Source organism: Lampetra planeri, chromosome 13 (assembly GCF_965212315.1).
Source record: "Lampetra planeri chromosome 13, kcLamPlan1.2.h2, whole genome shotgun sequence".
NCBI lineage: Eukaryota > Metazoa > Chordata > Hyperoartia > Petromyzontiformes > Petromyzontidae > Lampetra > Lampetra planeri.
The window spans coordinates 9,444,958-9,458,150 of NC_136119.1; the positions used below are offsets into that span (position 1 = coordinate 9,444,958).

A 13,193-nucleotide genomic window follows, 5' to 3' on the forward strand; every position below is an offset into this window, starting at 1 on the left:
CCCCAAACACATAGTTCACTTGGTATGAGCCCAGGCGGGCTAACGTCCAAAGAGGATTTCATCCTTCCAGAGCGTCCAGGAAAGAACATTCTGGTCCCATTGCATAGGATGTTTGCAGCTGTTGCGTAATCTTCATTGCAGTCCATGGCGAAACCCTTTTACCTCGCTAAAAGCAACGTGCGTGTGGTAGCGAACAAGACCCTCGCTTAACACTGCTCGACAACGCTCATCGATAAAACCCACTATGGAGTTTAAGTTTAAATACTCTAAAATAAGACTTCGTCTTAGACAGCTGTGTGTGTTACAAAAAAGGGCTGTGGTTTTTGTGGTGAGGATTCAGCAGTGGTACATTGTCTGGTATTAATGCTGAACAAAACTGCTTACGCAAGTGCTTTACTTTGGTGTTTTTCTGGTGTAAACAGCTACATTCTTATCAGTCAGCATAAAACCATAAACACGTTGTTATTGAGTTTCTTAATTCAATGTGTATATTTTTTCTTGCGAAATAAGAAATCTCTAACGGTTTTTGACAAACAACATTTGAGAAGAAATGCACTGCAAATGCATTTTTGTATTGCGTCGGCTCATGGTGCTGATCAGCTTGTTGACATCCTGTTGCATTTTACGTTTCATAAAAAAACCGATAACTATTAATTGCCTCCAACCATGCACAGCTGCTTTTCATTTGTCCATATAATTGTGTTTTTTAAGGTTAAACTCCAAAAATAACACAGTGGCCCTGCTATTTTGGATAAACAAAATGTAACCCAGTAGCTAGAACTGAAGGTTCTGTCTGTTTTCTTTATTTGTGTTAACAGGGCAAAACCAAGGCCATGTGGGATAGCCCTTGGGGATAGCCCTCGGGGGGGATTGACTTTTAATCACATTCTCTCTTTGCATCTTGACATTCCTGTTTTTTCTTGGTCAAAAAGCTTCCCCCTACATTGGCATTAAGGGAAATACCAAATGAGTTATAGTAAGCACAGTTGATGACTAATGCTTATATAACACACCCTCTGAGGTCAGGTCATGACTTGCAGCAGGCCTGATGTCATATGAATAATTTCTACTGCCTGAACTTGTTTCACAAATACCTTTGGCCCTTATTCACATTGGGATGGGCAGTGTTCAGTATTGGCTCCTGCTGGCATGAATTTACATCAATGCTATGCTCCGCGTGCTTCTCTGGGTGGCAGATTGTGTCGAACCCAATCTGTGCGTGACACGAGTGATTTCCCTTAGTGCATGGTAATAAACCTGTTTGGAAACATAATTTCTGTTTTGCGTTGCATATGTAACTTTACATGATTTTACAAACGTTACAGTGTAATGTAGGTATGAATCCAAATACAAAACTGTGGACGCGACCAGGTTGCTCAGGGAGAGACAATACACAGTCTCAATACTTGAGTCAGAATTGCTGGAAACCTGGGTTTGAGTCTAAACCAGGTTCTGCAGTGGCCTGGGTTGATATTTTCTTCCCAGGCGCTAATGTACGCATGCAAACAATTGTAATGCTAAATTTATATTTTCACTTAATTTTGTTTGAGTCATTCAGCACGAAGGACTCAACATTGTTGGGAATTAATTGCCTTTCTAAAGCAGGGCACGTGGAAAAGATGCACCACCTAGTGTGGATAAGAGGAAATTTAAGTGACCTGAAAAATTGTTCTGTGATGTCAGCTCTTCCACGAGCCATCCTCTAACATGGGGGTAATGCCCTGCTTTCTGTGATGATTATGAAAGGAATATTCTTCATCTTGTGATCAAAGATCAAAATGGGAATATTATTTGGAGCAAAAAAATGTATGACATAGATTTATAGTAATTTTTTTTTACTATTGAAAACTCGATGCTGAGCAAACTTTTCATTCTTTTTAATTTTTTTAATTCAACTTCTCGTTAATGGAACACAGTATGAATTTCATTTTAGACTATCAGCCCATATATTTGTATTTGAGGGGAGCAGTGATACAATAATTTGCACGCTTTTCTATGAACCCAGAAACCTGAGTTGGAATCCCGCTCACGCCTAGCATCGGCGGCAAGTAATAATAGCCCCCCCTTTACCAGCCTGCACTGACCAATGTGCAGTGAAGTATGATCAAACAATTCTCATGACTGACGCAGCGTGTGGAGACTTTCATCCAGCAGCGGATTAACACGAGACTGTAAATTATTGTAATTAATTCGATTTGGCATCTGTATAGGTTTGCGGTGTCCACAGCCGCCAATGGTCTTAAGAAGGATGCTACTCTGGTGAGCTTATTCATATTCTTAGGTTTTTTCCGGTAAAGTCACGTAGGTAAAAAATTTAAATGAATAAAAGTAAAATAAAATAAATGAGCTTATTTGAGAATTACTGACACATTTAGGTTTAAGCACCCAAATGACCACTAGTGGTTCTCATGCAAGTTTGTTCATCACCATGTCACCATGGTACAACAACCATGGATCGCCAAACAATGTGCATTTCTACTTCCTCTTCTTTTAGCGGTCTTATCAGCTGGAGTTCATTTAATTTGCCTTTGAGTAAAACACAATAAATAAGACTATGTTAGTGGCATGCATAGTCAGTGGTTCCTCTCCTCATATTTTTGTTGTTGCCAGCTTCAAATAAAATGAACCAGACATCCTGAAGTGTAAACCACCTGAAAAAGTCAGACAATTCATTGAGGCTTTCTGGGTACATAAAACATTACTAACATTACTTTAACAAACCTAGCTCATTAATTTGAAGCAAATGGCAAGGGTTTCAAAGATATCCACAGTATATATACCTGGAAAAAAATACAACACGGTTCTGGCATGGGCTTTGGGGTCTCACCCCACAGTCAGTTTGATTTCTAGATAAGTAAAATTCCAGACGATCAGTAGCTGTACCATTTTTTGTTGATAACACCAAACACTGTAGTAAACAAGGATAGAGAGTCATTCGCCATCACGGGGAAACTACTTTTGGGCTTGCTGGCCATCATTATTTAGTCAGCCTTGCAGAGTTCGAAACACACCTGCCTTCATACCGTATTGACCTTTCGTTTTCACTTTGCGTTTTTGAAAAATGCTTTAGTGCGTGTCTTGGGCCAGAGTGACACTTGTTTTACATGTGTGTTGTGACACGGGGTACTGTTCAGTTTCTTGTTTGTCTAAGGTGATAAATGCTTTATTTATAATTTGTACAGCAATATTGTAGAGCACTTTGTTAAGATAATGCTATGATTGAACATTTTTTATTCATGTAAGGCTGTCAATTTTTGTACATGGGACACAATTGCTCAATTTGCGCCCAGATTGGAGGAATTGAGGCCTGTAACTTTTATTTCGCCGTAATTTGATTCAATAACCTTTTATTTACACGCTGAATGGCAGCACCTCCAGTAGCTGCACTCGATGAATGTGCTTTGTTGCACGCCTATTAAATAGCAATATCTCTGTAATACTTGTTCGCAACCACATCTGCCAGGACTACACTCCCTAACTCCTCTAAGCATTTGTGGTAGCCTTCAAATGTAACTGCATATACAGGAGGCTGAACAAAGCATTGGTTAATTTATTTTGAAAAATGCATTTTTTTGGTCTTTTCTGTGAAATGAATGTTCATGTGCTTGAGTGGTTTTGAGTAGTGTGCCTGCCGTTTTAGTCTGTTTAATCCTTGGTTGTACCAAACGATCAAACCGATTAAACCGATTGGATGCGTAATAATAAATTACAGCGCTTTGTAAATTCTCCTGTGTCAGTTGTGTGAGGGTTGTTTGACCATAAATCACCACGCTGGTCAGTGCCAGTTGGTGAGAGGGGGCCCATGAGAGCTCAGATATCACTCATCATTGATGTTAGCTGTGTCTGGGTATTAAACTCGGGTCTCTGGGTTCATAGTAAGGTTGTTAGTACCGTTATTCTTTCATATCCGATAATAACATCGTGAAAACCAATACAAAATATATGTTGTATTGCCCTGTGTCATTGTGTTTGTCATCTTATGTGTGATTGTAATGGCTAGAAAACTTGACTTGCAATCCAGAGGCAGTGGCTCGATACAGTCTCCTAGTGCAGGCAGTCGAAACAATGGGCCGAGTTTCTTAAATTCCCTTGCCTCTGTCCGCCAAGCAGTATGATGGGGCCTCAAGTTAGTCGGCAGGTTTCGTGTGGTGGGGTAAAATGTGGGTACGCCCACCTCTTCCAACACATTTGATACCCCCTCTAGAGCTCCTTTTAGCAGAGGCCCCTCCGCTGACCAGTGAGCAATTGCAGGGTTGCACCTTAATTTGTTTTCATTTTCAATAAAAAAGGAACGCACCACACGGAGACTTAATGAGGCCTGTCTTCGTAGGATTAGGTGCTATAAGATGGCTGCCACTGGCCAATCGCAGTCACACGTTTCCGTGCCAGTTGTAAGTTCACGCGTGCCAACTGGTGCATCCATTCCACGGTAAACGGTTGCCGGTTCTTGACTTTTTCAACCGGTAATGCGGACGGTTGCCGCTGTAATGGTTGTCGTTTAACTATCCTGGTTCAGAGAGCAGTGCGCTCCTCACTTCACCGTGGATCCTGTCCCAGTATGATATAACTAGGCACTAAAAAAAATGCATGCCCGTTTTTCTAGAATGTTTTCCACTTTTTGGGAGTAGTTTTGTGTGCATGCGTGTGATATGTGTGTTCCCATGTGCAGGGGTCGGAAACTAAAATAACAAGAATAGACATTTTTTGTTAGAATTCAGTAAAAAAACATCTCTTTCAAGAGTTGCAATGCATTTGAATACGAGATGGTGATCCTTAATAAATAACGTCACGAAGCGGTCCTTTAAGAGCCGCACGCAGCTCCGGTGACACAGGTTTGCCATCCCCTGCCCTAGTGGTAGAAAAATATTTGCGTTTAACAAGTCAGCGTGATGTTTTATGAACAATAGTCTTTACATTCTCTTAGGTTTTTTCTGTAAAGTCACAAAAAGAAAAACCTAGAGTATGAATCCTTGCAGTCACGAAAGCTTCACATCTAGTCTTTACATTCTCGATCATCTTGGTCCAATTCCACTCGTGGATACAAATGGCATCTAGTGTCAACAAACCTTCTGAAATTGACACAAATCTTCTGCACAATGATGCAAAAAATGTCTCTTCTTGTTACTAAACCCTGTTACCAATTCGCGCGATATGTCTGAGCAGGATATAAGCATATCTTTGTGTTTTATTATTGTAGTCCAACAGGAAAGAAGTTTCGCAGCAAACCCCAGCTGTCACGGGCAGTTGGACATGTGGTGGACTTGGGATGTTTCGACTTTCGGACGGGACGCATGATGCCCGGCAAGGTGCAGAAGAACAAACAGAAGTTGCGAAATGAGATGCTCAATTCTTCTAAAGTAAGTTTACCACGCACACATGCACACGGCAAATACACAGCCCGTTTTTTCTTCTCAATATATGCGACTTTCTCTGTACATAAACTATTTCTTATAACCCATCGGCTGCACAGCCTGCTGAAAGTGCATTATTTCAGCAGGATTGATTTAAGACCAGCAGCCTGTGGACTGATTTTGACATCGTGTATCATGAGCAGAGTCAGGCTTGCTTGAATAAATGCTGGTGAACGGCTGATATTGCATGCAAGGACCTTCTCTTTACGATATGGGTCTACGCCACATGAGGTTGTCATCCACTTTGTTTTTTTGAGCAGCAACTTGAAGTGGTCCGGGCTCTTTGGTTGCCACGGCTGATCTTATTCATCACTTTTTATCGTAAAACGTTTTGTTAAAGCATTTATTCAAGGACAAGCGTTATCTTTTAAGCATGATTAACATAACCTATGCACCTCAACCCAACAACGAACAATAGCGACCGGGTGCTTAATAGTAGACGTTGTCTGTAATTTGCAGAGTTGTGTGCACATCTTATGATGAGTCATAGGTTTTTACATTAAACATTATCTAAAATGGCATTATCATCTCTTTAACAGGAGTGTGCTACATCGGTGAAAGTAAGTAAGCAAAGTCCTTCTCTAGACCTTCAGCCTGCAAAGTCTGGCAGCCTCCTATCCAAAGGACTAATCTTTTTCTTCCCAAGCAGGTGGCTTTCCCTCTGTGATTTCCACTCTTTCAACACTGTGCACCTACCAGATGGGCTATTTGTTTCAGAATATTAATTTAAATGTTTCATTAGCCATGGTCTATTTGTCAGAGAAAACATATTTACAGACCAATGATTACTTGAGTATTTTTTTGTTTTTTGGTTAAGGCAACTTGTCTTTACGGTAATTGTCTGCTCCATTAAATTAATGCCAACCTACACTATTTGTGTTTTTGGCGCTTTGATGTGGGGGGTGGGAATCGGACGGATTATTGGTTTGTTTTGTTTACGTGGTTTATGTTTTTGTGTACTCTTGATTTTTTAGGGGAAGATGGATCTGAATACTTCTCTGCCAATCAGACAGACGGCATCCATATTCAAGCAGCCTATCACGAAAGTGACAAACCATCCCACCAACAAGGTGAAGCATGACCCCCAGCGAATTCTGGATCTTCCCAAACAGGTGGGTGGTACAAAACTGCTTATAGCATGAATGCTTTGGCAGTACACAAAGCAAATTTGTAATTTACATATCATCTTATTATGAATGAATGTCAAGATTTGTGTGTATGTATGCATGTTGAACTCCTTTTGCACCGTACATCGCCAACTATGTTAGTTGGAGGTGTGAGATGAAAATGCAATGAACATTTCTCTTATAGTAGGGCATGTAGGACAAAAAAAGTAAAAACTCCTGACAAGACACCCTTCTGTTTGGAGTTTGGATGTTCTCCCCCAGTTCTGCATGAGTTTCCTCTGGGTTCTTCGGTTTACTCAAATAGCAAAAAAAAAATGTTTTCCTGATATTGGCCAAACATCCCAATGCTAAAAATATCGACCTGTAAATGTACTCAATTGGGTTTACACGTGGCAACATCGCCGCCTGCAGTGAATATTTGGCATGACACTTCTGAAAAAAAGTCTTGGGACTCGCTGAGGCTTTCCTGGGTAAACAGGCATATTCGTAATAAATGATCAATTACGTAATAAGGTAGAAGATACCTGTTTCTGTGGGGGAGTATGAAGGTGGTCAGGAAGTGGACATATGAAGGTGGTCTAGAAGTGGACATCTGTGAAAAAGAGCTTCATAGCTCAACGGATTCCTCCAGTATATATATTCTGATTCTAAGGTGACCTTACTTTTGTATTTTCAAGAAGATATTGCAGAAGGTAAATGTGGTGTGGAACACATATGCGGGGTGCAGGAGAACAAAACAAATCTATAATGCAGTAAAGATAGGATGTGATTTTAAAAAGTTGGCATTGATGTGGACAGTTTTAAGTCAGGATGAAAGATTTGACGACTGTAAATCAGCACGGCACTGCCTTCGATGAAACGAAGTTTCTCTGAGCATCTTGAAGTGGTAGCCTTTAAATTGCCTGGTTTAATGTTTATTTAAGGAAATGAAAATTTAGTTTCACAAAAGTGTTTCTCGAGGCCAAATGTGAGTAGCTTGATGTGCACTTAAATTCCCACTCAAGAGAGCCTGCAAGAGATGTCGTGTTTAGAATTTGAGTAAATCTGCATGTAAATTAATCGTACCTGAATATTGATTATTCTATCATATTTAAATTTGCTAAAAAAAAACTGCTGTGAAATCTAATAGTTTTCAATATTATTAATCTTTTCAAGGTATTTTTCGAAGTGTTTTCCATCCTGTTATTATGTTGATTTGGCTGAATTACCATATCAGCATAAATTGTGGAGTTGTTAAAACCACATTCCTTATCCATTTGTCCAAAAGTGCATTGCAAATGTTGCTGTACAGTGATGTTGTAGAAATGTTGGTGGTTTCCTGATATTAGTCACACATTTCTGTAAATACTCTTGTGCATAATTGCACCAAAAGACACTTAAATATTTTGTTCATTACATGCTGATTGGTCCCATCGGTTCATTAGACACTTACATTTTTTGCATTGCCACGCCAAATCCCCTGAAATCTATGTTTATAAATAGATAATCGGAATGCTATCATTGCTGTTACAGATGGCTTTGTCCATATTAAATTGCTAAAAAAGTCACTTGCAAAATATGCACAATGGTAAATCACTACAAAGCTCTTATGTTTCCATATGCTACACCAGATAAGCAACGTTTGTTGCAGAGGTCCACTGTTCTAGCCCAGCAGCTGGGCCCTGGCTTATATGGTGACTGTATTAGCCATGGAGGACATTATGTGAAGTTATTCGAAAATTAACTTAACACCAGTGACTTATTCAATATCATGTAGACTAATAATTATGCATTAACGTAGTGTTCTTTTCAGTTTTTTCCCCATTATGATAAAGCATTGTCTTAGCGGGAGTGAAATGTAATATTTATGCAATAAATAAAAGTTACAAATATGGATTCCGAAACAAATAAAACCAGTCTGCAGATTCGACAGTAAATTCTAATTTGCTTTTACTATTACTTTTGAACAATACAGTAGTTGTAAGCTTGAAAATGTTCATCTTTGTGTGCACTATTTGGGTTTAATTCTAAGAATGGTTCAGGTAATTTTAGAACTGCTGAGATGTCTGTACCCAATATAAACAGCAAGGGTATGTTTAGCTGTTTAAAACACATTCCTGTGGAGGGAGCTGGTAGGAACGTTGGGTTGCTCGGTCAATGGCCAGGGTCAACGGCGGCGTGGTGTATTCCACAAATATGGCCGACTGTGAGGGCGGGCACAAGCCGGCGTGAGTAGGTTAAACGTTGAGTTGTATAAGGGCACCACGGGGTGACTCGCCCCTCCCCACCCAGCCCCACCCTCCCCACCCAGCCCCTCCCCACCCTCCCCTCCCCACCCACCGCACCCAGCCCCTCACCACCCTCCCCTCTCCACCCAGTCCACCCTTCCCATTTTTGGATGCACGACGGACGGTCGGACACAATAATCTCCTGTGGGCTGGTGTAACCAGGAGGTTCCTACCAGTATTAATGTACTAGAGTATTCAAGATGCCATTTTAGATTTGCTAATATAGTGCATTGACTACAGTATGTAATGGGATCAAGTAGATGTATATTAAAACTACGTAGCTATATTTACCTGTGGCAATAGAATATCCTCTTGTATATGCAATTACCTAGTTCCTGAAGGCAACGTAACTGGTTCAGAACTCTCCAAAATGTCAAGTTTCCATTTAAATACAGGTTTCAATTGTGGTCATTTTAACATAACCCGATTTTTTTTTTTAAGCAACAAACTTGCCTTCTTTAGCAGTTTTTTTTACATCTTGCATCGTATTTGTGACGATGCTTGGATTCATCAAGAATTAACAATTATGTATTTTTTTCAATATGTGTCCAGGCTGAGGCTGCATGCTTCGCTGGCACTGTGATTCAGTCCGCATAAAAAAAAAACCTCAAACCAGATCAAGCAAAGTCTTGAAGGTGTTTAACACCTTGTAGGTTTTCGCGACCAATATTATCCATAATAGAGGTTTTGTTTGGTTTAAACCCACCAACATACAGTGTGCTGTACTAGTAACTAATGGCCATGTTTTGTTTACGCGACAAACCTTACTGATTGTCTGTGTCGGGTGGTGGCGGGTTTAACGACACATTTATATGTACGCGATCTAACCCAAAACACCTCTGTTATGGGTCTTATGGTGTCTCTGCTCATGGCAGCCAAGTATTCCAAGACTTCCAGTTTTAACATATCGTGACAAGTTTGTATAAAATGTTACTTCTTAATTTTCTGTATGCTTATTAGTGGTCTTTGCTAAAATAAATTAATATCATTTGTAGTTACGTGGTATCGGGTACGGCTTGTTTTGTTTATTTTAACGCCGTTTAAACACCCGCCATGTGTACAATTGCAATGTGTCGCCATCCATGGGTAGTCTGTGATGTCATATTACACCTGCAGAGACCAGTGATAAGTGTTTTTCAGAGCAAGCCATGAAGTGCATTGCTTGTGGCGTGTGCCGTATACTACCGTTTGATTTGCATGTGTATATCGGAGGCATGATGGCAAACAGATAGACAATTTTAAAAGGAAGAAGCCGAGTAGGAACGAATATTGTGTTCCACGTTTCAAATCCCCCATTGCGTGTGGCTACCACTGAGAGACCTATTGACAATTCAGCCATTCATATGGATTTCCCAAGTGCTGTCTGGTCCCAGAGATGAAATTGAACATGCTTAAGATTCCAATGAGAGTTGGTTATGTCAGAATTTATCAAAAATCTATAATAAAGACGGCAGCTTGTTGCTATTATTATTTGGGATTCGGCACATTAGAAATTGTTGGTACCTTTGTAGACCAATGAATTGGGGTTTCCAAAGACCCTGTGTCCTAAGTGTTACGTGTTCTTTATGATTCCATATGTTTGAGTGCTTTGTGTATCGGGGAGTCTTTTTTGTTCATAGTCTTGACTTGCAGCTTGCATTTTGGGAAAATGTGTTTTAGGATTATACGTGACTCTTCAGTTGAGGCCAGTGTAGGCTCTGTGTACGTGCACCAGTATTGTGCAATATATACGCAACACCTGAAGTTCTGAAACCGCTGGTACAAAATGGTTTAAAAACAGCCAAATAGATGATTTCGGAGAGAATATATAGGTAAACACTTCCATAATATGAAGGTGGTTTTAAACAGTTGAAAGTGCGTATAATTGTGCTGTGTTTGTGTGAGAATCCATCACCCTGCTGGTTTGTACATCGAGAGGTTTATTTATTTCCTGCACCCAGGGAGGCAGTGGAGGGCTTTTGGAGTGAAGTGGGGCGTAGTCGCGTGTGGGTGCTACACGGAATGTTGCCAGAGCCGTTGAAGCGTTGTCACGGTTTTACTGCAAGAAAAAAAGGACTTGACAAATGGTTATAAAGGTCCATTGTTTGCAGCGACGATTATACAGAATGTATACTGTATATGAAATTGGCACTTACATATTTTTTTTAAAGCAATTATTGTTGTTGTTGGAATAGTTGAGCTGGTGATGATGTCTGGTCGTGTAGCGTTGGCGATATTACTTTATTTTCCTAAGAAAACCTCGCTGAGTATAAAGACAGTTTTCTTTTGGGAGGTCATACATTGAAATATTGGCCAATTCCATTCATGAAGTTTTGGCATGTCGGCGAAAACCTTGGTGTACCTGGAAAATATCTACAAAAACGTGGGAGTAATTTTAAAAGCTCCATACAGATTCAAGAATCTATGCTGTACTGCCATCTCATGGCTGTCTTGCAGCACAAGCCTATAACAACTAGTATAGGGATGTAGTCTCCCAACCATGTACTAACTAGGGGTAACCCTCTTTTTTTTCTATATCTGATGAGATTGGGCACATTCAGGGTAATGAGGTCATACGTAAAATGTTATTTTGGTGATGAAACATGCCCTCTACTGCTTTTCTGTAGTGTAACAGTTTACAGCCCTTTGTCAAGCCACTGATGGATAAAGGCCTTCCCAAGCCATATCAGTCATTGGATATGTTTGATCATAATTCACTTTGCTGGTCTGTGCGAGGTTGGTGACAGATTTTTTGGGGGGAGGGGTCAGGACTTGGTCAGATTTTACTCGCCACTGTTAATCGTGGGTATGATTCAAACTCGGGTGGTATCCTAACCCACTGCGCGCTCCCCCTTTTACAGTCATCACGCACGTACGCACACACGTACGCGGCTGTAGTTAAATGTTTTGTACAGTTGGCTCTCTTTGTGCTGTGCTTGACTGCAGGTGTTTTGGGAGAAGCGGCTTCAGGGCTTGAGTGCGTCTGACATTGCGGAGGAGGTGATGAGGGCCATCGAACTGCCCAGGTTATTACAAGGTGAATGCCCCCGCTCAGGTTTGGATATCTCCTACGCTTGTGCTACACTGGCGTTTAATTGAATGTCGCTACAGCCGCATTACGTGAAATTCTTACGAATAACGAAAAGCTTTGCTGTAAAATAATGCCGGCCTTTTAAAACGGTATTCGTATTTCGAAGGCTATATTCCAGACATCTTTTTTATGTAACTACATTTTAAAAAAAAAGTGTTTTTGTCAGTTGGTTTTAAACACTAGAACAATAAATAATATCTCACAATGTGCATGCTTAAAATGTCCATCGTGCTTCTTATGGGCACCGCGTTAGTGAGATGTTAACTCCCTTGCCTGGTATATAGGAGGTTGTGAAGTTTGCATGTTCTCCTCATGGTCCCATGGGTTTTTCTCTGGGTCCTCCGGTTCTTCCCTCCATTTAGAAACGTGTTTAAAGTGTATGACTGCTATACATTTTTATGTGATAAGCCACTTCGTTGAGCTATCATTTGTGGCCAGGTCACTTCTTAAAAAAGAGCTATACAGCTCAGCAGGCCTTACCTGGTAAAATAAACAATAGTTTAATCGCAATGTCATAGTCGTGATGCATAGTTCGAGGCTTGTGCTCAGAATTTGGCTTTTGCGAGTATATCTGTGTTTCTTTGTGCACTGTGGGCACAGTGGGGAGCAAGTCGGTACCTTGTCACTCATCCCAGTCACTTAAGCTGTAGCACTTGGGTCTGTCTTGTGACCGGTGAACTGCCAGTGTGCTTTCAACGCGTCATGTGACATCGGAGTGCACCTACCGTGACCTCAAAAGCACTTCTAGATTTGAAGCTTTCGTGGCTGCAAGGATTCATATTCTCATGTTTTTTCGGTAAAGTCACGTAGGTAAAAAAAATTCAAATGAATAAAAGTAAAATAAAAATAAAATAAAAATCACGACGTTTCGGAGGCGACACAAGTTTCTGTCTTCAGGTGGAACCGTCACAGCACGACTGCTACTTGATAAAGCAGTCGTGTTGTGACGGTTCCACCTGAAGAGGGAAGCTTGTGTTGCCTCAAAAGCACTGTAGGTGACATTGCCGTCACTTGGCGGCGAACGGCGGGCGTCGTCGTGCTCTCTGACACTCTGACTGGGCTGGGCAGGCATAGGTCCCAACATCACGGGCGATGCGCTGCTGTCGACCATCACCAGCGCGCTGCACCACAGCAGCGGCCCCATCACGGGGCAGCTGTCAACCGCCGTCGAGCGCAATCCCGCGGTGTGGCTCAACACCGGGCAGCCCCTCTGTAAGCCCTTCGTCGTTACGGAAGACGACGTCAGGTGAGTTTCCAGACTCATCCGGAGTGTGTCGTCATCCATGTCGTCATCCGGAGCGTGTCCAGGGATCAGCAA

General features: G+C 41.2%; 1 protein-coding gene across 4 annotated transcripts in view; it reads left to right on the forward strand.

The window, feature by feature from the left end:
• The window catches only part of LOC144722043 (methyl-CpG-binding domain protein 2-like), a 44,910-nt gene that overhangs the window by 20,276 nt on the left and 11,441 nt on the right, over positions 1-13,193 (forward strand). The window contains exons 2-6 of one of the 4 annotated variants that reach the window (XM_078600118.1): positions 5,198-5,357; positions 5,951-5,971; positions 6,386-6,523; positions 11,731-11,839; positions 12,944-13,121. In XM_078600118.1, coding sequence (XP_078456244.1) covers positions 5,198-5,357; positions 5,951-5,971; positions 6,386-6,523; positions 11,731-11,839; positions 12,944-13,121 — 606 coding nt within the window. The remainder of the gene's footprint in view (positions 1-5,197; positions 5,358-5,950; positions 5,972-6,385; positions 6,524-11,730; positions 11,840-12,943; positions 13,122-13,193) is intronic. The other 3 variants (XM_078600119.1, XM_078600120.1, XM_078600121.1) reach the window with 3 other exon arrangements.